At 43.0% G+C, this 24,663-nt stretch overlaps 1 protein-coding gene across 1 annotated transcript in view; it reads right to left on the bottom strand.

The window, feature by feature from the left end:
* lrpprc (leucine-rich pentatricopeptide repeat containing) overlaps positions 1 to 24,663 on the bottom strand; it is a 54,845-nt gene that overhangs the window by 29,349 nt on the left and 833 nt on the right. The window contains 23 exon segments of the mRNA XM_018697017.2: positions 1,363 to 1,570; positions 6,499 to 6,584; positions 6,861 to 6,991; positions 7,105 to 7,221; positions 7,397 to 7,456; positions 7,673 to 7,750; positions 8,776 to 8,882; positions 9,846 to 9,903; positions 10,462 to 10,489; positions 12,809 to 12,878; positions 14,361 to 14,448; positions 14,548 to 14,666; positions 20,613 to 20,720; positions 20,951 to 21,056; positions 21,218 to 21,283; positions 21,286 to 21,377; positions 21,970 to 22,114; positions 22,355 to 22,481; positions 22,593 to 22,679; positions 22,827 to 22,885; positions 23,019 to 23,140; positions 23,368 to 23,490; positions 23,852 to 24,054. Coding sequence (XP_018552533.1) covers positions 1,363 to 1,570; positions 6,499 to 6,584; positions 6,861 to 6,991; positions 7,105 to 7,221; positions 7,397 to 7,456; positions 7,673 to 7,750; positions 8,776 to 8,882; positions 9,846 to 9,903; positions 10,462 to 10,489; positions 12,809 to 12,878; positions 14,361 to 14,448; positions 14,548 to 14,666; positions 20,613 to 20,720; positions 20,951 to 21,056; positions 21,218 to 21,283; positions 21,286 to 21,377; positions 21,970 to 22,114; positions 22,355 to 22,481; positions 22,593 to 22,679; positions 22,827 to 22,885; positions 23,019 to 23,140; positions 23,368 to 23,490; positions 23,852 to 24,054 — 2,388 coding nt within the window.

The raw sequence follows: 24,663 nt of genomic DNA on the forward strand, positions 1-24,663 counted from the left end.
AAATCAAAAAGTTGGAGAGGAGAAAATGATGAAGAGGGTCAAGAAATATGTTGTTGCTTATTGATAAAAGAATCTGAAACACTCCAAGTTGCAGTCTATCCTAAGTGCAGGTAAAGTGGACTCCTCTGTCACACTAATTTTATCTGCACACTAGTTTTGTTGACTATTTCCAAGTCTTAACAACCAGCCAGCTAAAAACACACAAATATACCCATAACACAAGACAGATGATGGTAGAATACCAGCAGCTAGCTAGCTCACTTGTGTTCATTAGTGTGTGTTCACCGCAGTATCATTTGGAGGAAGTACAACTGGCACTTGATTTGTAAGCAGGGCTGTGGTAAGCTGATGTGTGTATGTGTGTGTATTTGTGTTTTGGCTGCTGTTGATGACCCAGAAGTAAATTAGCCTGCTAATCTCACAGAGGCAGTGATTAACGAGTGAACCTGGAAACTCTGTTTGTGCCAGAGACCAGACTTACAGCAAAACAAACAGTGGCAGGGGAGCACCAGAGTATGTGTGAGCGTGTGAGCGTCTGAGCTTGTGTGTGTGTGTGTGTGCGTGTGTGTGTGTGTGCGTGCACAAGCTTCATTTTCAAAGGTCTACCTCTGCCGCAGAATGTACACTAGAGGTAAACAGTGTGTATGAATGCATGTGCAGGGCATGTGTGTGTAGTGGTGGGCCCCTAACGGCGCACTGCGTGTCTGTGTTAAATCCAGCAATTAGTGCTCTGTACATAATTAACATGCTAATGAGCTGATCTACTTAAAAGCTGCAAACAGAACGCACACACACACTGAATGACACACACACTGAACAGAGTTGAAGGGTGAGGCAATACCAGTGACCCTGCAGCCAGTGTTTGGTAATGTTCATTTACATATTTGTTATAGGAGGAAGCATCGATGGCCTCTCTCACCACACACACACACTCACACCTTGGAGTATAGCAGTGCGTTTTTCAGGAGATCAGGGGTGGGGGCTCATGGGAGAGGTTGCAGCTGTTGAATCCTCAAACAAACAAAACCTGGCTCACACACACACACACACACACACATAAATGAGCAATTTCCACATCCTCTCTCTGTCTGAATCACTGACCCAGAATGTAACCTCAGCTATGATCATAGGGAGGGATGAGTGACTCATTGAGACACACATACATACACACACCTGGCAACTGGATTTGGCAGATGAAGACACAAATCTGACAACAAAAGTGAGCCTGCTGGCTGGCTAGAGGAGAACCAGCCATAGGAACAAAAAAAATACCAGAAATGTTTTATCATTAAATCTGTGAGTATATGACCAGAGTGTGTTTGTCTGTGTGTGTATGGCTGAATAAATCTGTGTTTTTTATACCTCTCCAGGTAAGCGCCGATCAGCGGTGAACAGAGATTGCTTGTGGGCTTGGCCAGGCCAAGGGTAAAGATGGTGTCCTGCAGCTGCCGGATGACGGGGGCACCACCTTTGGTCACTAAAGTGCTGAGAGTGTGGAAAAGCGCAGTGAGGTGTACGTCCTTCATCACCACCTCCTTCTCCTTCATCTCCTTCAGGATTTCCACCGCCTCTGTGATAGAGGGAAAGAGAGAAAAGGACAAAAACCTGTCAATGTGAAGAAATCACAGTTGTAACGCTTGTTCCTATAACTGAACGTAAGTGAGGCTTTGGTTAAGATGAGGTTGTGAGACTTGACTCAATCAGAAGATAAAGTGATGGTGAAGGCAATTTAAAGGTAAAGACAAAAGAATGAATGAAAAGAACAAAAGACAAGGGGAAAGAGAGATAATGCAGAGAGATGAGAAGAGAGAAAGCGAGAGGCGGGCAGAGCTTGGCTGGGAGAAGTAGTAGGTGTGTGAATATGATAAAAGGCCCCTTTAGCTAATTCCATGTGGGGAAAACAAACCCATATTAAAACAGCATTTTGCGCCCAGTGGGGATGCAAATCCAACCCCGTATAATGCCAACTCTGCACTAATTGCTACTTGCGGTTTTCTAAACGAGACTACAATTACCAGACCCCTACAATGGAGGCCGGCTTTTTGCCGTGGCCATGTGGAAAGCACTTGGGGGGCTAAATTATAGGTATGTGGCGACAAGGGCCCGCAGTGGCCCCAGTGAGACCCCAGTAAGCGGGCTGAGGGGTGGATCAGTTTGGTCAAGTCCAGCCGGTAATGGAGGGCTTTTTACTGGGCCACGCGCCCATCTGGCCAACACTAGGGGCTAAATGGTGAAAAGGGAGCGTGTGTGTATGTGTGTATATGTGGTGTATCAGGATAAGGCAATTAAGATGCGTTTACTGTCTATTTAGACAGCTCCTAATGGGCTGACAGCGATACAGCCGCTCTCCACCACAGATACTAATCTATACAGCATGACCAGGAGGAAAGGAGGAGATGGAGAGCTGCAGAGACACAGAATATATTTGAATAATGCGTATTAAGCCAGGTCTCCAACTGCAGGCAATACTGGCCCCTTGCTTAAAATTCACTCAACAAAAATCCTTGCTCCTTCTTTCGGTGAAAATTGTAGCAAACACACAAAAATGCAAAAAAGCAAACAACATTAAAGTGAACAAACATGGGTCTAATGATACTAACACCTAAGTAGCTGGTAATATAACAAAACCCCTAAAACAGGAGTGTCACTCTCTACTGGGAGCACACATTCAGACACACACACACACACACACACACTTGTGGGATGAGGGACAGGGCCACTGGTGAGTGCTTTGGCATCCTAATTTCAGTCTGTCTCTCCATCTCTCCACCTCTCTGTGCCAGTTGTTGTGGCAATGGGAACCAAAGGCTGTCACAGATTTAATGGGACAGGGGAAAATAGACGAACGAAGGGTGGAGTGAGGGTGACTGGCGACAGGAGACACTGCTAAACAGGGTGGGAGTTAAAGGGAGGACAATCGGGGGGGGGGGGGCTTGTCAGAGGCAAAACTTTGGTTGAGGGCTTGACGAGAGTGATGAAGAATGGGAAATGGTTAACCTCAAAGTTACTGGTAATAAACGAATCTTTAAGGGCTGCAACATTAGAACAGTGCACATTCAGAAAGTCAAAGGCTCCTACTCCCCTTTTCCTATAGTATAATGTAATGTAGTTGAACAGAGAGAGACTGAAAATTATGCAATGAAGATTACAAACAACTTTAACAGAGCATTGTATTGGCACTGCAGGTTAAATAAAAAAACATTTACAGCCGCTTTATAATATGTATAAGGCAAAATAGCGAGCCTTCAATGGCTTTTAAGGCCTTGAATGTGTCGCTGACTGGTTCATGCTGCATGTTTTGCTGCCACTGAAGAGATAAATTTCCAACGTCTGGAAAGTCTCATGATTTCTATATGGCTTGGACAAATACATACATCATAGTGGGGGGCTGAACTTGAGACATCAAAATTGCAATATGGCTGAGTGCAATACCCAAATCGCAGGAGCTGCAATTGTTCAAGGTGAAAGATGTCTCAACATGCCATTATAAATGAAGCACTGTGGTGTTACAGAGATGCTCCGACCTATGATTATACTCTCCAGATGATATATATATATATATATATATATATATATATATATATTCTTTTTTTCAGTGAAAATTAAAAGCAAAAATTACTATTCCCTTTCAAAATTGTGACTCATTACATTCTCGATATCTGTCAACATTATCAAAATATTATTACTTTTTATCATTCAGCCCTACGTTACAGGATGTTCTGTTAGAACATGACGAGCCCAAAACAAAAACAAAAATCAGGACATTTCTGTTATTTGTTATTTTGCCTGAACTGTATATTATCTTAATATGGTAATTAATTCAAAAGATGCCTAGTCTCAACAGGAAGTGCCAATACAGTGGGCTTGTCTTATAATTGTGATCCACTAATATTAAGAGGGAAAAAAGGAGAAGAGACACATCTCTGGTTTAAACAAAAGCATGAACAACCTCTAACACAAAACACTCAAATGCCTGAACAAAGGTTGCAGGGTTAAAAACGATCTGATCACAGATGGTCATAAAAACATTAAACAACTGCCCTATAATGAGCTGATCTGTTGTCGTGTCTGCGCTGTTTATCAGTTCAGATGCAACTTATTCTCACTCTCTGACTCTCTCTCCATGTCTCCCTCCCTCTGCCCTTCTATCCATACCTCTCTCCATCAGTATCTGACAGACCCGCTAATCACTGAGACCAGTGGCTTGGAGTTGATCTGCCCAAATGGAGCTACACTAGCTAACATCCCTTCGTCCACCGTCCAAACCCCCTCCACCACCCTTCGTTCCCCCTCCATCTCTCCCTTTATCCGTCCGTTTAGCCAGTATGCATATCCATCAGCTCAGCCGAGCATCGTGGCCAGCAAAGCGAGCCAGACCTCATACACACACACAAACACACAAACGCGTGTGTGCACACACGCAGAGAGATGAAGAGGCAGACAGGCCAGGTAAACAAACATCACACAGCCCAATGGTTCATCTAATGTTCCATGACTTGACTGCTGGTGATGTCTCTTTCCCAAAACACACACACACACACGCACCCCCATGCAAACACACACACAGTCCATGGCCAACTAAAGCCAGAACGAGTTGTATTTACCAAAGTGGGAGGATGGACAGATGGAGGCAGAGGTGCAAGGGAAGGTCAAAGAGACGCTTGCCAAAGAGGAAAGGTGTATTTAAAAAATGGAGGTAGAGAAGCAAAGATAGAAGGACAGGGGAGTTCAGCCTCCTCAAGCCCATGCTGGTATGTGTGGCAGGTTCACTGGATCACAGGATCGATAGATTAAAAGGATGCAGTCATTCTGCTGTGGGATATACAAAAAAGTGGTACTTGTACCGGTAAGCTTCCTTAAGTTAGGAAAGATTTAAACCCAACACAAGGCCAAGCAAGCTTTTATTTTCTGCATTTATTTATATTTTTCTTCAAATTGATCCCTCAATCTTAGGTTGTCACAGCAAAGTCAAACAGTTGCCATATGTATTTGGGGTATTTTGAAACAAAGAAACTATTCACTGTGACACTGAAACATATTAAACATTACACTGATTGTCTTTGGTATGGATGGCAGCAGTGACTTTGGATACAATTACATTAATTCTAAATGGGATTCGTAAAAGTTTTGGGGGTGTGAATGAGGGGGTTACGATGTGGTAGTCGGGCTGTTTTATGTAAGGTTTCTATTGTCGTCAATCCTTCCAGGATTTAGGGACCATGATGGAGGTTATGAGTGGAGTGAATGGAATCATTATAAAGAATTGTAAAAGCAAAAAAAGGTTGAAGGAAGGTGACAGAAGGACAAAGTGCATTTCATGCAGTAAAAATAAATTCTCATCCCACCTCAACAGGCAAAAAGTTGGGGACGCTTTGAACCAAGGGCAAAAACAACAAAGCCATTAGAGAGGGTGAGAAATAAAGCAACATGCCAGAAGACATGATCTTCAGCTGGGCCTGGTTTGTGCTGGGAGCCGGGCGGACCAGCGTCTGGGTGGGGACAGGCTAACATCAAGGTTAGCCATGTGTGCTAATGTGGCTGACAAGCGTCCCCTCCATATGCACACTCTGGCTAATGGCAAATGCGTTAGAGCTGCCTATACACACCCTGACACACACACACACACACACACACACACACACACACACACACACACAGATGGACACACGAACCATCAAGCCCACCAAATGCCTTTTGCTTGAATTCACATGCAAATTTGTGTGTCGCTGTGTGTGTGTGTGTGTGTGTGTGTGTGTGTGAAATGTTCAAGCACTTCGGCAGACATGATCTGCCATTAGCATCAAGGCGGATTTCAATAATTCTGGAAAAATACACACAGTCCTGTAATTTTCCCCCTCTCTCATTTCTCACTGACGCGGATGTGTGTAAGGGGGGGTGGGGGTGGGAGGAGGGGGTGAGAGAATGACACGCTTGGAGACAGAACAGGGGAGAGAGGGCCAGGTAGAGAGACAGAGACGAAGACGGAGAGAGAGAGCGAAGGGGAGGAGAAGAGAGGCGAGGACAGACAAGGGAAACATTTTGCCTGTCATTGTGTGCAAAAAGCAGAGCGGCAAAACTGATGGTAATTGGGTCTTCGATGGGCTGAAGGAAACCCACCGTAGCATTCTGGAAATGGCTGGCTAATGTGGTTTGAGGGAGGGAAAGAGACAGATTGTGACAGAGTTGGCGACACACACATACACGCTCACATCTGTAGGGCCTTTTTAAGTTCAAGCCTGATCTACTTTGATCCGGCTTACTGTCAGAGAAAAAGTACTGAGGAACTAAGCAGTAGTGGGATTAGTCAGTTAATCAATAAGCACAAAATTAAGAACAATTCTGATAATTCTTTAATGGTTTTCAGTCCTTTTAACAAAAATGATATTATCTTAGGGTGACCAGACCCTTAATAGGCTGAATGATTAATAAAAAATAAAAAAAAACACAGACTAACCAGTGATGAAAATAATTATTATCTGCAGCCCTAGAGGAACTTACCCTCCACTCTGCCAATCTTGGAGAGCGCCTTGACCAGTGCGATGTATTTACTGGCATCCAGCACTACTGATGGGTCCTTACGGCCCCTACAGACAGAGAGGGTGAGAGACAGACACACATTAATGTATTCCACTCACAGAAATGCAGCTACTGTACGTTCTCCTGTTCAGTCTGAAACCAGGTGGTGAGTGAAGAGAAGGAAACAAAGGAGGAAGAGGGGAGAGTTTCCTGTGTTTTAATCCGTCAACACAGGGGCTGGACCCTGCATTAATGTCTCCCCTAATACCACTCAAGTTAAACTTTAATGGGTTACTACTGGTCACAGCGCTGCCTTGTGTGAGTGCGTATCCTGCTCCACTCACAGTTCCATCTTCAGGTTGAGCGCCTCCTCCACATTGTCGTGGTGACAGCACTGGTTGATGAGGATGGCGTAGGCTCCAGCCGTCATCTCCTCCTCGTGCTGTTGCTTCAGCTCGAGGGCGCGCTGCAGGTTCTGATCAGACAACATAAATGACACATCCCAGAAGTAAACACGCAGGCAAAGCAACTAATTTCAAGAAGAAGAGGAGGTTTTTGTGAGACCCGAGTTATCCAAACAAATCCTACCTCCTCGAGACAGAGAGCCTGGATGGTTTGTTTGAGAGTGGCGTTTAATGGTTTGTTCTCTGCTTTCAGTTCAGCTAATCTCTTCTCGAGCGCCAACACCTTGCCCTCAATTCCATACTGGAGAAAGACATACATACACCGTCACATATGCACATGAGCTTGTGATAATAGACACAAAACACATTGTTCTGTTCAAGTTTAAACTACCCACAAATATCAAATGTATTCTTACAAAATGACAAGTGTGTATTATGTCACATGTTGCATCTCACTCTCACACTGCCCTACTCACAGGAACAGATGAGCCACTGGCCTGGACTTTGTCTTTGGATTTCACCAAACAGATCACATCCTAACACACACATACACAAAGTTAACATTTGACAACATCACTGGGCATCAGTGAAACAACTATAATGGCAGCACAGAAAAAAGTAGCACGAATACACCCTCAATCTGTCATACTAAGGCTTTGGCTGTTGAGTTTTACCACTGTTTTTCAAAAGTGACAACTCTGAAAGTTGCACCAAAGTTAAAGTGAAAGACTGGAGGAGGTCAAGCTGTGTACCCTGGTGAGCTCTGGCACGTGGTAAGACTCCAGAAGGTTCTTGATGCCTCTGTAGACGCCAAACAAAATGGTTATATTCTGCAGAGAAGAGACAAGAGGAGGAAAATCAGCATCATCAAAGCACCAATCAGCTGTCAGCATAACAGGGGCTGAACCTGTTGAATTTAGTGCGTTACAGGTTGAGACCAAAGTTTGGACAGCAGCTGAACACAAGCAGTAAACTAATTAGGCTTTTATTAATTTTAACAGTGTTAATTACAACTTAATATCAGAAGCTGTAACAGAGTTTGGAAAATAACAATGCATTAAGGTACAGTTGGAAAATACCTAAATGAAATGTCTTTCTTCTTCTGTCTGTTTTATATCATTATGAATGGAAACTCTTTGGGTTTTGTACTGTTGGTTGGCAAAACAAGACTATTACTTCTCCTTTTTGGGGGGACAGACTAATCAGCCAATCAAAAATATTACTGACTGATGAACTGATACACCACTGTACTTCAATAGACAATACTGATGTATGTTAACCATTTGTTCTACCAGGATAAACATTTAGAGTGTTACTGATGACTGAGGGAGTCCTTTCAGACACACAAGCTCCTACTGAGCAGTGATCACAATGATCCTTCTGGCATGTCATTCAATTTAAGATCATCTCCACAGTCTATTTTGGCAAATTCACTCCTGTGAATCCCAAGCAATATGATGGCTGATATTCCGTGACCCTGAAAAAGGTTTCACACTGCGACCAGGAAACAGTTTTACTGAACTTCAAATGGCCAGTTAAGGCGTGACCTTTAACCAAAAAGTGTAAAACAAGATTTAATCTTGCACAACATGTCTGGATGTCCCAACTCAAACCTTCAGAAATAGAGCACAGAGAGGAGGTGGTGTGAGAGTACTCTGTAGTGTGTTTGTGTGTATATTGTGAATAATCTGAGTCTGATTACACGCTGCAAATCATCTCAGATCAGAGTGTGTGTAAGCTCCTTTAAAGTAGGAAGGTTATGAATGAACTGGATATGCAGTATTAGTGTATGAATGTACAGTATGTGTTCAACCACTTCATCAGTGTGCGTGTGTGTGTGTGCGTGTGTGTGTACCTGAGCGTGTAGCTGATTGAAAAATTCCCGCAGTTTGTCTTCCTTTGCCTGCACCTCCGCTGCTGACATGTTATCTATCAGATTGTACAAGAAGTAGGATGCCCCTTCTGGACGGGATGGAAACACAAACACACACACACACACACACAAAGAGTGAGCAGCTGTCTTGGGAATAAATTTCCTTTGCCACTGTGTCAGTCACTGCATCCATTTGTGCGTTTATACAATTTTTCTGTAACCTCTGCAGAGTGTGTGTTTGTGTTTCTTTTCTGCTGACAGAGGCTGCTTTCGGGCTGGAGTGTGAGTGAATGTGCGACGGCTGGCAGTGACAGCCTCCCCTTACTTCAACTCACACTCACACTCTCACTCTCACTCACACACACACACACACACACACACACACACACACACACACACACACACACACACACACACACACACACACACACACACACAATTGCAGATGTCGTCTAACGGGATGTGACATGGATAACAGTCTCCATCGCTCCCACCAGCACACACACCAGTTTCAGCGCTGGGGACTCTCTGTGACACACACACTGACGCGGAGCGACATTAACACTCCACACACACACACACACACACTCACACAGCCAGACCAGAGATGCTGTCCTGCACTGACACACACACAAACACGCACTCATACACTTTAACTACTCAGCGCTGTGTCAGCAGCCAGGCTCTATTTCCTCTGCCAGAGAGAGCAGGTCTTTCACTCACACACACAGACACACACCTGGACATAAACACACATAGGCTTCATGACATGGAGTGGACAAGTAAGCAGTCTGCTGCTAATGAGACTGAACATAAACACACACACACAGATACACACACAAACACTTGGGCATTTTTCTGTCATCTGAATTATGGCTGGAAGTTGACAGAGACCGCAGTCTGCAAGTTTGAATACTGATATGTGAAAGATAGATACACACAGTGTCACCCTCTCTCCTCTGTCTTGTCACCCACATAAACACAACACAAACACACAGATATGTATGTACTGATTTGTCTTTAGAAAACGGTGTGTATAAATGATTCCTTACCAACAGGGCTGGAGTTTTCATTGGCAAAGCGCTTATCCTTATATAAGAGCTCAGTAATCTGGAAAAAAAGAAAAAGTAATTAAGTACACACACACTCACACACTCACACACTAACAGTGAATGCTTCTTGAGAAAGCTGCACACATAGAGTTACTGGTCAAAGTGCCCTATAGGCCAGTCCAATCCTACATATTTCTTAGATGTGTACATTTTAAAGATGTTTTGCAAACTAGTCTAAAATTGCCCCTTGAGGAACAAATTAATTATTCTGAATTCAGCTGAATATCCATCCTCAACATTTCTTTATTTATACGCTATACTGCGCCATAAGGAGATTTAGATAAAAGGCAGCAGATGGCATTTGTCATTTTGTATATTCTCCCTTAATTTAACTCAAGTGTGTAGCAGATGGTGAGTAAATAGGTTATCGCCACTGCTTTGTTGTAGGGACTGAGCCATCATATAGACAGCTGAAGAAAAAAGCAGGTTTAAATTCAAAAACTGTCTGTTTTCATAAACTGTACTATACTGCGTTCAAAATGAGAAATCCTGTTTGCCTGTACTGGTATATGATTCTCCACAGACACTCAAGCAGTGTGGGCCGATCAGGTCTTACCTTCACCATGGACTCCACATCATCAGACCTGCAGGGGGCAGTAGAGGACAAGAGATGAGCACCAATTCCACACGCACCACCAGCAGGTCAACAAGATTCCCAACACATCAGGGTTTACATGCAATTTGCTCATAAGCAAGAGAACATTTTTGCTTTTAGGCTGCAAAACGTAAAAGAGCATTTATATTTCTGGAGGTACATCTCCTAAAGAATCGCCTTCATTACACATATTTAGGATTTATTCTCCTCACCCAAGTTTTTCTCCACTCTACTTATTCCAAAGAATGTCCTATATACTTAAACTAGTTCTCATTTTTACCCCCTTTACATGACACATTTTCCTATAAATGATAACTCTAATGTTGAAAACTGTCAAAAAAAAAAACAAAAAAAAACACTGGGAAACGCCTCTAACTCTTTATGGTCAATTGCTTGTACTGTCGGGGAACTACAGATTTAAATGTAATCCTATCTAGATAAAAGCAACAAGTAGTTATAGGATGTGAATATATTCTATTTTCCCTCAATGAAGAATATCAAATTCCCTATGAATTACATATTAGGAGTTTTCAAATCTTAAAAAAATATTGAATTTTCTGACAGCAAATGGAATTTGATTCAAGCAACCATAATGCTGCATGTGTTATGTTGACATATCTACCGAACTGACACTGTACAATACAGTACAGCAAGAAAGAGCGACAGATTTCTCAGTTTGACACCCTCAATCCCACAGTACAAGAGAGAGGAGGGACGTTAGTACAAAAGCCTGGGAAACCACAAAAGACACACTCTCACACACAAAGACACATGCACACACGCACAGAGGCTAAATGATGACAACGTGTGACATTTCTGGCGTTGTCAGCTAGTTGGTGGAGATGAGGAGAGAGGGGGAGATGAGAGGAGAGGAGAGAAGAAGAGGTCTTTAATGATTAAATTATCCCCTGACCTTGTCTTTGACAGGGGCAGGTCCCGCATTGCAATGACACGGCGCTCGCACATGCACGCGCACGCACACACACACACACACACACTCCCCAAGTGACAAGCCCAATTATGACCCTGTCAGGCAACCTAACAGTCAGAAGAGTGTGTAGGTGTGTGTGTCTGTGTGTTAATGCAATGAAAGCAAAGCAAATGGAGAGGAAGCAGATTAAGCCATAAGAAATATGAGCAAAACAAGAAGTGGATATACTGACTTAAACTATCTCAACAAAAACATGCAAACACACACACACACACACACAACATGCCAATTTGTGCACACAATCTGGTAATCTACATTTACTTGTGGTTTTGAAATAAGACTAAACTCTCTTGTTGCAATTTTGCATCTGCTGTTAAACTACACCTTTTTCCTTGAAAATCTATATTAAAGCTACAGTAGATCTCTCAATTTAAAAGAAAAAAAGACAGGAAAAAGTGTTTTTTTATTTTCACATGTCCTTGAACTATAAAGTCTAAAACTATGCTGCCAAGAACAGAAAGCTGAATGATCCTATTCATTTTATGGCCTCTCAAAAAAGACTTTTTTTTTAAAGTATTCATTGCATTCCTGAGATGAAACCACATTATCTTTATTTCATCCATTATGGGAGCTAGATTATCAACATTCACTGTTAATTAACAACTCAGCTACAACAAAGAATATATCAGCTGAATGGAAAGTTCAAATTTAAGCTTGGCTGAGCATATTTTTTTGCTTTTTAGTGGAAGAAATAACTTTGGTCCCCGCAGACAAGTCAGCACTTTTCTCTTTGACTCACCTCCAGCCTCACTCAGGGGCCGGAGTGTTTTTGTGTGGGTGTGTGGTGTTAAACTGTAAATATTCATAAACACCCCTTCAACAAAAGCCCACGGGTCAGACCCTGGTCCTAAGGCTAAGTGTGTGTCTGTGTGAGAGAGAGAGAGAGAGAGAGTGTGAGATCAGTCTGGGGGTCTGGGTACAAGGGGCAGTGGTGGGCATCTGCTAATTTACATATCTCCCACGGTGCTTTGGGGCGAGAGCTGTGGGATGATGGCCTCCATATGCATGAGGCACCCTTGTGTGTGTGTGTGTGTGTATGTGTGTGTGTGTGTGTGTGTGTGTGTGTGTGTGTGTGTGTGTGTGTGTGCATGATGGGAGTGTTTTCCCCTGCAGCTGCCCCCACACACAGACGCTGTAGATGGTGTGATAGGCTGCACATGTCATATTTATAGCATATGCCGCACTGACCTCCAATACTGCTACAGGCCTCCCTAAAACGCCACTCAGGAGTTATGAGGCAAAATATGGAGAAATATGGAATATCAAATGATGTAGTACACATAAAGACACAAACAGACTACAGGCTAATTGACTCACTTTCTGAAGCCCAGGATGAGGCTGCTGCGGAAAATGTTGTGGTCCAACCCGGGGAAGGAGGGATCCGACACTGGAAACGAAGACAGACAGAAAGTGATTACAGGCAAAGAAAAACAGAAACAACTGATCTTCATGTGGACTGATCGATGTGATTTATGATATGATTGCTTTGTGTGGAATATAATGTTGGTGAGCATCAGAAGTCAAGCTATAAGACAAAATCAGTTAACTTGGGAGCTTCCCTGTTTTACTTCAGGCCTCTAATGTTGGTCACTGTTCAGCTCAACTAGAGATGAAATATAAAGCCTTGCTCAATAAGACCTCAAAGGTTCTCGTCCTGACTTTCTTCCTCTCTCTCTCTTTCTCAACCCAACCGGTCGAGGCAGATGACTGCCCACCTTGAATCTGGGTCTGCTCGAGGTTTCTGCCTCTTAAAAGGAAGTTTTTCCTCGCCACTGTCACCTAGTACTTGCTCATGGTGGGAACTGTTGGGTCTATCTCTGCAATTATAATAATCTAAAAAGTGCAGTGTAGACCTGCTATGTATGAAAAGTGCCTTGAGATAACTTTTGTTGTTCAGCGCAATATAAATGAAATTGAATTGAATTGAAACTGGTAACCAGGCGGTCAAGTGCCTGTTGCTTTGATCAACACACCAAATTCCAAGTAAAATAAAGTGAAGATTTCTAAGGCTGCAATCAGTGAGCATTTTCATTATTGATTAATTCTACTAATACTTTTTAAAATCTGGTATGATGGGCAATGGTGGGAATTAATCATGAAAAATGACAGTTCCAGTGCCCATGGTTACATGAATTGTTTGTGTGAGCAACAGCTCACAAAAAAAGCAAAAAGTTTTCCATTTTAAATGAAACAAAAGCTAGAAAAAATTCTTTAAGTTTAAGAAACTAAAAGCAGCGAAGGTTTGGCATTTTTTGCTTGATGAACTTTTTTGATGGAGGCTTTTTAAGGGTCCACTGTGTTTCTGTTTCTGTTAATACTGCATAGCAAGGAGAAATATATGAAATGTAGAAAAACACTCAAGACTGTGTTCATGTGAAGTGAAAAAAAAAATCCACTTAGGACACTGAAAAATATAGAGAAAAGAGAGCGACATATGTGAAAATGAAAAGTGTATGTTTGAGACTAAAAGGAAATGAAAGACGGAAAACAAGAGGAATCGTCCATTATTTAACAGCCTTCTCTATCCCGTCCCTCTGCCAGTTGGGGTGCCTCTCGTTCTCGCTCTTTACATATTCACACAGACTAATCTCTTAAAAGGCCTGATGAGCACAGAGGACTAAGTGGGCAAATGTATGAGTGTGTATGTGTATGTGTGTGTGTGTGTGTGTGTGTGTGTGTTAACGCTGGCCCAATTAGCCTGCAGGCAAAGCAGCAATTCTTATGATGATGGGTGCTCAAGATGCAGTGGAGCTTCTTAGGAATGTATGTATGTATGTATATGTATGTGTGTGTGTGTGTGTGTGGTGTGTGTGTGTGTGTGTTGTGTGTGTGTGTGTGTGTGTGTGTGTGTGTGTGTGTGCAGGCTTACAGTAGGTGTAGAGTTTGGCCAGGTCCTTAACAGCCAATGAGCGCACCTCTAAACATAAGGACAAAGACCCCAGAGCGATGCCTGCATCCTAAAACAGAGGAAAAAAATCACCTTTTTGTTAGCAAGTTTTTTTTCCCACTTGCCACATGTAAACATACACACACTCACACACTGAGTTATGGATTACCTTTAAGGCCTGTTGAGCTTCACTTATGCTGGGGAAAGCAGGGACGATGTATTGGGATAAAGTCTCAATATCAGGGGACACGCCGAGTTCCTGCATGGCCTTAACCACCTCCAGCAAACCTACAACACACACAAAAATCAATTAATATCCACTTTGTGTCCTTTAAAAGTTGTCTGACCAAACATTAAATGCAAGAAAAGTATGAAAATTTAGTTCCCAAAATCTAAGTTGGTGTCTTCAAACTAATAGTAAAAGCTGTAACAATTTCAGGGTTGGCATTTGTACTTAATAAACACCTTCAACTTTTAATCAAGTTGGTAGTGACACACATAATTAGGATTATTTGTGACATTTGGAGTATGAGATTAGTTTCTTGTATGTGCATTCCAAAAATTCAGGAAAACAACAGTTAGGGAAAACAAACCTTTGTTTGTTTGCCCATTTTAATTGAATCGCGTGCTGCACTTTTACAGATACGCACACTTTTCTCCACTCACTCTCATGGACAGGCCTGAAGCCATGTAACCACTGTTGAAATATGGGTCTAAGAAATGAGCTGGCACGTACTTTCTCTCACCCCTTCAGTTAAATCTCCCAGCGATTTAACTGCCCCCCCGTTGACAAAATGCTAATGGGGCCTTCCCTCTCTACCTTGGACGGGTGGATACGTGTACATAAACATGCACTCGGCCTGAAGTGGACTCTTGCCCCATCACCCTGCTCTCCAGCAGAGCCCTGAGGTTCTGCCCCAGGGAAGGAGGCCACAACAGCCACATGCATATGGAACAGCCACTCACACACACTCAATATGCCCGAAAGTGTCTGTGTGTTTGTGAGTGTGTGCACATATGGAGGGGGGGAACTGCAGCACTTTGCATATGTCTGGGAGCGTGCCCACGAAGAACGTGGGCCTAAATGAGCACATACACGCGTCTTCGTGTGTGTGCTCATTCCTCGTGTGTGTTGCTAGGTAATACATCTATATGCGATACATGACTGCATCCAATGTCCCAATACAACTTGTTCCCATGCAGACTTCAGTAAACTACCCTAAAGTGCTTCCTTGAGTTGACACACCTTCAGATGCTGTGTGTATTTACTCTCCACACAGATTTTGAAACACACACACACACACTGTATATATGTACACATAGCTCTGTGTTTCTGCATCCTCCTGGGACGTATGTGTTCACCTGGCAGTCTCTCCCTTCAGCTGAATAAAACATGAGTACGAAGCTTTTATATGCCATTAAAACCTGCGGCTGGGGCTGCATTATCCCAGGTAGGGCTACCTGAACCACTCCATCCATCAATCCAGCCTTTCCCTCCATCCATATCACTCGCTTATCTCCCCCTCTCACTATCCATCTACCCTGCTTTCAAGAAAAAGTAAACAGGCGATCTTCCTCTTTCTTCTCAATGGAGGATCCATCCATTCTGCCACCCGCACATCCATTCTTACCCCCTAATCGCTTTCATCCAGACCTTTTTTTTATGAAAGAAGAGAGGGAGCACCTGCCTTCCTCCTGAATAATCCATAATCAATTTCACGGTGAGCCAGACAGACAGAAAACAAGTGAATGGAGAGCTGGATGTATAAATGCACAAGCTACCCTTCTCTCTTGCGCTTTCTGGCTTCCGCATGTGAGCTTTCATGATCGTCAGCACTTTTCAGTTGTCCAACAAGCATGTTTATGTGTAGGGGTTTTTTTGACATGTCAAGACTGTGACCAAGAGCTTTTAACCCTCTGAAGTCCAGGCTGTGTTTGTTCAGTTTTCAATCCCTTTATTTACAGGCTTATGCCAGACTGACTGCATGTCTTAGCTCAGCAGTTATAAGTCAGACTACTAAGAAATGCAATCCGTTTGCCTGTGAGTGGTACTATTCACTTTCTAGGACAGCTTTTATGAAAAAAATACACATGGCGCTTTCACGTGTATATGGTAAATGCAAAGCCATTGCCTGCAGCTGGTTATTTTAGCTTAGCACAAAGACTTGAAACGGGGGGAAACAGCTATCCTGGCTTGGTCCAAAGGTATCAAAACCCACCTATCAACACCACTACAGTTCACCAATTAAAACCACTGACTCCAGACAACTCCAGAAAGTCCAAAAAAGGACAGAGAGAAAGAGGGAGTGCTGTAGTGCCGAATGCAGTGATGTCTTAGTGGTCTTAATCGACTTGGTTATGACAGTGCTCTGTAGTCTAAAATGAACTGAAGAGAGAGTGACACGAAAAGAGTAGAAAAATGAATGAGAAATGAGAAAACCATTGAAGATACAACACAGAATAATGTGTGGTATTACGTAGTGTGATTTGTACAGTTGTGCCTCTGGGTCTTCACTCCATAATCTTTATATGGCAGTAACCCTTTTTGCCCCCCCCCCCTTGTCTGAACAATTTACATAAAGATTCGGCACAGAGGAGAACTGAGAGGAGTAGAGGCCTCTCCAGGTTGGTCAGCATAAAGTCTGACACACCATCCAGGCAAGAAGTATCAAAGTAGTGAGTTAAGCATGGCAGTGGTCACAAGATATCATCATCAGATTCATGTCTCCAGGTTAACTGTCACAGACGAGAAGTGAGGACAGAGAAAAGAGAGGAAAAGAGGAGTGGAGTGAACTGGTCGCTGTCATCTCCACCCATCCTTGGACATGAGTACCTGTCACTTCTCCTTTTCTTTGTCCTCCCAACACAATCTGTCTCTCCATCTCTCTGTGTCTATGACTCTCCAAAGGTAGACTGTGTTGCCTGTGAGGCAATGACTGGCTGTTGTTTTTTGTTTTGTTTTTTTTTAAACAGAAGAGAGTATGAGAAAATATCCATTTTATGAGGCACAAAAAGCTGCAATGTCATCCTCACTCGTTTCATTCTTTTTCTTTTAAGTAAAGTAATGCCTGGCTCTCATCCCACCAATTAACAGCTACGGTTAAAATAAAGTTCATGGAGGACTGAATTACAGATTGCTGTGGCAGTGCTGCTTTAAATGACTGCATTAAAGAAAAAGTGAAGGGGTTGACGATGAGGTCACATAAACAGAGTCAGGTGATGGGGGGTAAAGGGGGCAGCCAGGAAGGAGAGCAGACCAGACAAGAAAGTCTTTACATCTCTCATCATCCAAAACACAGAAGGCTAGGAACACTCCCTTCCTCTGCAGTCTCCCCTCCCTCTTCTTCTTGCTCCGCCATGTCAGAAGTGATAAGAACGCACTGCGTCGCGAGAACTGACAAGCGGTGACTAGCTGGCGGCAGGTGGGAAGTTCGGGCCAGCATATGCTTCTGCTAAACCCGCCAAATCCACACCTCATCAAAATGCAATGTTTTTTTTTTCCCCTCCTCCCCCTCTCTCCTCTCCTGATCCCTCCCCTGCTGTTGTCCTCCTCCAATTCCAAGGCTCTGGCCTCTCTGCCCGCTAGTGACACCTGTGGACAAAAAGTGACACGGCGCTTAATATTTCATGGGCCGTGCACAGTGGGGCGCGTAATCCAAAGTGAATTCCCTCAGAGCGCTTGCATTTACATGAAATCAAGTCACTCTGCATCAGTCACATCACCTGCACTGCCTCCCCCACTGACCTCCCTCCTCCCAACACACAAATGCATACACATACCTCCAGCAACCAATGAGTGTAGAGAGCAGGAGGGAGAGAGAGGGGGGAAAAAAAGAGAGGCTGCATCATTCATGAGGGTTAAGGCTAACACCATCGGAAACGAGCAAGTGTGTAAGCGAAAGAGAAGTTTCTCCACTTTCCTTCCTTCCGTCCTTCCTTCTTTCCGCACTGTGATAACTAAATGGATGCCGTCTGATGTGTTTGTGTGGCTTTGAGACTGTGCGGTTGAAGAACTGAAGTCAGACTACGTGTCTACGAGTGTGTGGTTGTGCATGTTTAAACTCATGTCTAGTCCTCTTCTTCATGCTGCCAAGACAGGCACTGAGGCGTCTCACCATTCAAACTGAGAATCTGCCTCAACCGCACAGAGAGGTCAATCTGCAGCGTCGCCACACTAGTCTAACCAGTTTCTCCTCCCTGCCAGCTCAAATGCTGTCAATTAGCTGACAGGAGAAAAATACATCATTTATTAATCGCTCTAAAAAACCCCAAAGAGAGAGGCAGAGCTCAGCATAAATAAAGCACTTAAAAGCCAAGCCGCCGCTGAACGCATTTGACAGGGCACATTTGCTAATGAGTTGTGAATTCTTACAAGTCTCCGAATGCCAGCTATCGGTCACTGAGACGATTTATGCCACAAGCTCATCGCGAACAAAGGCAAGAGAAAGAAAATAACTATTTCCCTCAGCAGAGACAGAATCTGGGAAAGGAAACATTCCCTCGAACTGACCTTGCTGAGCCACTGAACTGGTCTTAAGGGACAGATGAATAAGAAAAGGTGTCCTATGAAATGTGAAAAAAGATGTCCTGTCCCCCCAGTGAATGCAGTGTCAAAAGCTTCAGCAATTGAACAAAGAACATGGTTTAAATAAGACCAAAATTCAATAATTTATCTGACAGAAACTGCATTTTTGTTAAGTTGATCTTCCTGTATTCTGTGTAACTTTGTTATAGATCACACTGGGAATTCTGAGGGAGACACAGTGTGTGATAGAGAGGTGTGTGCCTATGTGAAATATTTACTCATTATTTAGTTTCCAGTCTGCTACCTATCATTTATCCTGTCATTTTGTCGAGATATATCAGCTTTAAAAAAAAAAAACAACAGGAAATTAACTGTCAGACTGATTCAGCTTACTGCAAGCTGTGAAAGGAGAAACTGAAATTAAAAGTCTCTATAGCCATATGTATACGATTTATAAATGACACACTGCCTGACCAAACCTCATATTAATGGACAGCCCTGTGTTGGAGCATACAGGTTGGACACAGACCTTTAGTGGAAAGGCAGTACAGGAGCAAGGGACAAATGACGATTTGGACTGAGAAGCAATTTTGATTTGATAAAAAGATTTCAGAAAAGCTACTGGAGTAAAATGACCTCTGACCCCTCAGCAACAAGGAAACTTAGGTGCCCCCCCTACATGGGGGAAAAGGTCACCAGATCAACAATCCATACACGCTGTGCACCATTTTCTTCCTTCATCTGCTTCTGCACAGTTGATACAGTGTCCACTGTTGGGTGTACTGCATTAGTATGTGTGATGGAAATGCTACAATACAAGGTTAATGGTTCAAAATTATACCGTTTAAAATTCCTTAGATGACATACATAATATGTGTCATCCATCAAAGGTTACTGCCAACAGTTAGGGCCATGCAACTGGGGGGCAAAAAGTGGCAAGTGTTTGAGAATCAGAAGGAGGAATACAAAATATGACATTCATGCCTGAGCGCACTTTCTGAAAGTCAAGAGCGTCATTTTTGGTCTGGAGCACATCTGTTGAGAGTGGCTGGTGTTGGGACCTCTTCTAAACTTTGCTATCTATTCCTGGAGCTCTCCAGAGAGAGATGTATACGTGTGTATTTGTGAGTAAGTGTGTATGCACGTGTTTGTTTCATCTCTTCCCGCTGTAACTCTCACGCAGAGATCAGACCTCTTTGCCCTTGACTGCCCCAGTCCAGTGAAATCTGTCCCAGCTGGACCACTCTGTGAGGCATAAATATTTGAGGGAAACACTCCTTTAAAAGCTCTTTCTGGTACAGAGGACAGAGGAGGTCATAATCTCCTCTGCACCATAAAAACAAACTCATAAACTGCTAATATCACGCTCACTGGAAAAAAAAAGCCCTCTCCATGTTGGACTGGATGCACAAACAGCTTGTATACGCATGTATTTCCCTTTTCACACAGCCTATTAGGGGATTGTTTACATGAGGGATTCAGTGGCTTTAGGATCCAACTACAAGCTTTGGGCTCTCCTGGTCTGTCACAATCTACCACCATTCAATTGATAGCATAATTCTGGGATGTAAAGTTTATAGCACATGATAAAAATATAAGTCATTTGTTCACAAACTATATAGTACAAATTTTGAATGGACTTTATGCATAGATGTAAATTAAAAATCTGTGTGTGTGTGTGGTGTGTGTGTGTGTGTGTCTGCGTATACCAGCTGTGTTGTTGTCTTTCAAGTGGGGACTGAGGAGAGGGAAGAAGAAGTGTGGCCTTATGGGTGATCCCTGCTCCTTCAATATCTTCATCAGCTTTAAAGACATATCTGAAAAAAACAAGAACAACAAAAAACTAAAAGGTCAGTCACTTGAAAGACTCTTCCTGTTTCCCATCACTGCAGTGATTTGATATAATTTTCAGCTAAACATCTGTCTTATATCAAGTGCACATAGATGAGTTGTATAGAAATGTATGAATAGAAAAAGAGAATAAATTCACATCTATATGAACATGAAGGTCTTTCTAAATCCAGGTAAATGAAAGCATGAGCTATACCAGTGTTCTTGGCCCCCAGAGCACATTGCAGAGAGAAGATGAATGGCGAGGAGTGCAGATTTGACTCCTGGAGCTCTTTACAGTAGTGGCTGATCTTCTCCACTGCCTGTAGTACACACACACACACACACACACACACACACAAATCTTAAAATTAATGCCCAAAAGCCAAATGCTGACGAGTATTGACTCTTTAAATACTGTAGGAATCTTTTTGTGAACTGGGTTTAGGAAAAAGTCAGTGAATGTGTGATATATGTGATATACCTTGTCTGTATTGACACAGTGCCTGAGGAAGAAGTTGCCCAGGGTGGGGGAGTCTGCAGTTGAAACCATCAGAACTGCAGCGTGGGGAAAGTCTTCAGGATGAGAAAAGCCATGTCCTCCTGGCCCAGGGTGATGAGGTTCAGACACAAGTTCATAGCATCTACGAGAACGACAAATGCAAGATTCCTCTCAGCCTCTTAACACTGATTACAAATACAACTGATTCATTAGCAGTTTAAGAAATCTGCCATCTAGTTCTTTAGCCTTTCTCAGTTTTATGAGCCAGTGTTACTTGAGCTTTAACAACAATTAATTTTTCCATGATAATTGTGCAATGCTTGATTAAAGCAACATTAAGCAACAATTTTACCTTAAAATCACAGCTTCAAAATCATTTTGATGGCATACTGACTTGGAATAGGGAGAATGGTGCCTCTTTCATCCTCACTCTGCACCCTAAATGTCTGTTCTTACACTATGTAACTTGGGTTGAGCAGGTGCAATCTCCCACGAGAAGTGCCTAACACTAGCGTGACTAGTCACCATAGTATAACAACGAAAACAGTTACAAACAGTAGTACTCTCCCAATATGACAAGCAAAACTGTGGGGCAGATAAGCACAAAAAATTGCATCTAAAACAGTTATTTTTAGTCACATACGAACACATGAGTGTCCAAGTCTGTTTGATTGATATCACTTTGGCTGCTGATGATGAAAAACATAAGGAGCAGTGTGTGTGTGCATGTGTACCTGGCACGAAGCCCCTCTCGTGCCTCAAACGCTCAGCCATCTCTGGGACATGCTGATGGTGTCCAGCCTTGGACAGAGTGAGGATGATCTGCATGATGTCTTTGTCCATTAGACTGCAGTCTGCACTCTCTGCTTCCTCCATAGTCTGACAAAGAGAGAGAGGAGTGTGGGTTTGAGAGGCAGGGAGAAAGAAAAGGGAGGAGAGGAGAATTTGAGGGAAAAAACAGAAGGAGTGGAGGGTAGTAGAAAAGAAGGAGGGGTTGAAGAGGAGCAAAAGGGAAGAAGAAGTGCAGAGATGAGTAATTAAAAAGATAACAATTTGTTCAATACAAACATGCATCATCATCAGCACTGTCGTGAACACTGCCTAAGTAAACACACACACCTTTTTCAGACTGTCCAGGTCTCCCTTCTCAGCATAGGCATTAAGCAGTGATACATAAGTGTCAGGACCTGGTTCAATTCCTGCTCCACGCATCACAGCCAGGATGTTCTTAGCACCCTCGATGTCTCTGCACAGAGACAGTGATGACAGCTTGTTTAAAATCGAATTACTCCAGCACAGCACTCATTATGCGCCATTAAATGCAGCAAATTAAAAGAACAAAAGCAGTGACACTCACCCTGCACGAGCGTGACCTGTCACCAGGGCATTGAAAACAGCCTCTGTGATGGGTAAATCTTTGCCTTTCATGAAACCCAGTATGGTGCTGAGAAAGCACAGAAGAAAAAAGTTAAAATGGGAGAAACAGGTAAATCCAAAGGTAACAATAATATCTTTCTGTTTAAGAAGACTAATGGCTACATCAAGCAATATATCTTGGCTGGTTAATCCATAGAACAGAAAGTTTGCTCACCTGGCTCCCTCAATATCTCCACTTTGGCAGTAGGCTGCTATGAGTCTCTGGTAGGTAACCTGGGTAAAAAATAGAACAAAAATCAAACAGAGCTTGAAATGTATTGCATTGTCTGTTCTTATCAGCACTGTTGTAGTTGACAGATTTAAGAGAACTGTTTTTCTTGCTCTTATTCCATCTATCAGTACTTACTCTGTTGGGCTGGACGTTAGCTGCTTCCATCTTGGCCAGGAAGTCAGTGGGGGAGAACTTGAACTCATTCTGCAGGTAAACCTTTAGCAGAGCGTTATAGTGGCTGACATCAAAGTGTACACCTAGGGGAGGAAAATGTGCAAATCTGTGATATCAACATTTACAGCAATACAAAAACATTAGGGTTTGAATATGGCAAAAAGCTGCTGGTAATTCGAACGTACTTCATCTTTGAAACATAAGATAATCTAATAGTTGAAATATTTGAAACTATATTTAAGTTCAGCAGCTGTGACAGTACTTTGGATTATATGCTGACTAAGTTATTGCCATTGGTACGGCCTCTTACCCAGCTCCTGCAGCTTCTCCCACATGTGGTGTGCCAGTGCACTGCGTTCCTCCAGAGGCACCTCAGGCAGCAGGGAGCCACAGCTACGCAGCAGCAACAAGGCCTGGTTACCACTGGGATAACCTGCAAACAGACAGGAACAGAGGGTGAGGATGGATGTAGAGAAAGGGAAAGACAGGATAACAACCCAAAGACGCCACATGGAGCTTGCTCATTTTAATACATGCTATAGTTGTCAGTGTATTGCCATACTTCACTGAAGACTAAATGATGACTTCAAGAAAATACAGTAACAACATAATAAAGGGATTTCTTTACCATTAACATATCCGAAAAATTGGCTGTCTCTCATAGCGATTTAATGGCCATCAGTAACAATCTGAGGTATCAGTGGTTTATTTATCTAGTCAGTAATAATGCTCTACCTCTTCATCTGACAGCCATCTTTACATCTGTCTCACTGATTTTTGTTTGGCCTGCCTACCTGTCCTGCACATATCGTGGAAAATGTGGAGCAACAGGGTCTTGGTGATGCGACCAGTTCTCCTCACAGAGCTGTCCAGCTTGGTCAGAGCCCAGTCAAACTGCTGAGCCTGCTTGGACCGCACTGCAACGCCGCCCTCGTCCTTCTTCTCTGTGGCCACAGTGTAGCCACGCACACACCCCACCGCATACGGCCACACACGACTGTAGAGGAAGTAGTAGTGGCAGTTAGAGGAGAGGGAGATAGAGGTGGACGAAAGGAGTTTATGGAGTAGAGAGGGATACAAAAGCGTGAAAGAGAGAGAGCATGATAGTTCAGAAGGGGGGGGGGGGCAGGACAAAGAACAGAAAAGAGCAGTCACAGATGCAATATGAATGAGATATAGAGGACAGATAGGTAAACTTAACTCTTCTGCAGGTGCATGTGAGACATAAAACGTGTGTTGAGCACCCAACAAAACACACATACACTCAGTAGGCATTTCATTAGGAGTACCTGGGTAAAGCTAACACAGATTAATACAACAGTCCAACAGACAACAGAAATAAATCCCCCTTCATGAAGGCTATAATGCTCTGTTTGTGTTGAAACTGTGTCAGAAAGGTGATACAACTGTATGATCATTCTGTGGACAAAGTAATATAAACAACTGTTCATATTATGCATTGCAGTTCCAAACTACAGACCAAAAAGTTGAATCAACACCTCAATGGCAACCATCATGAAGGTAGGATTAATTGCAGGACTGTTGTACTAGGCTCCACACTTTCAGCAGGGTGTTCCTGTTAAACTACTAACTGTTTCCAGATTTT

This window comes from Lates calcarifer, linkage group LG16_LG22 (assembly GCF_001640805.2).
Source record: "Lates calcarifer isolate ASB-BC8 linkage group LG16_LG22, TLL_Latcal_v3, whole genome shotgun sequence".
In the NCBI taxonomy this organism is placed as follows: domain Eukaryota; kingdom Metazoa; phylum Chordata; class Actinopteri; family Centropomidae; genus Lates; species Lates calcarifer.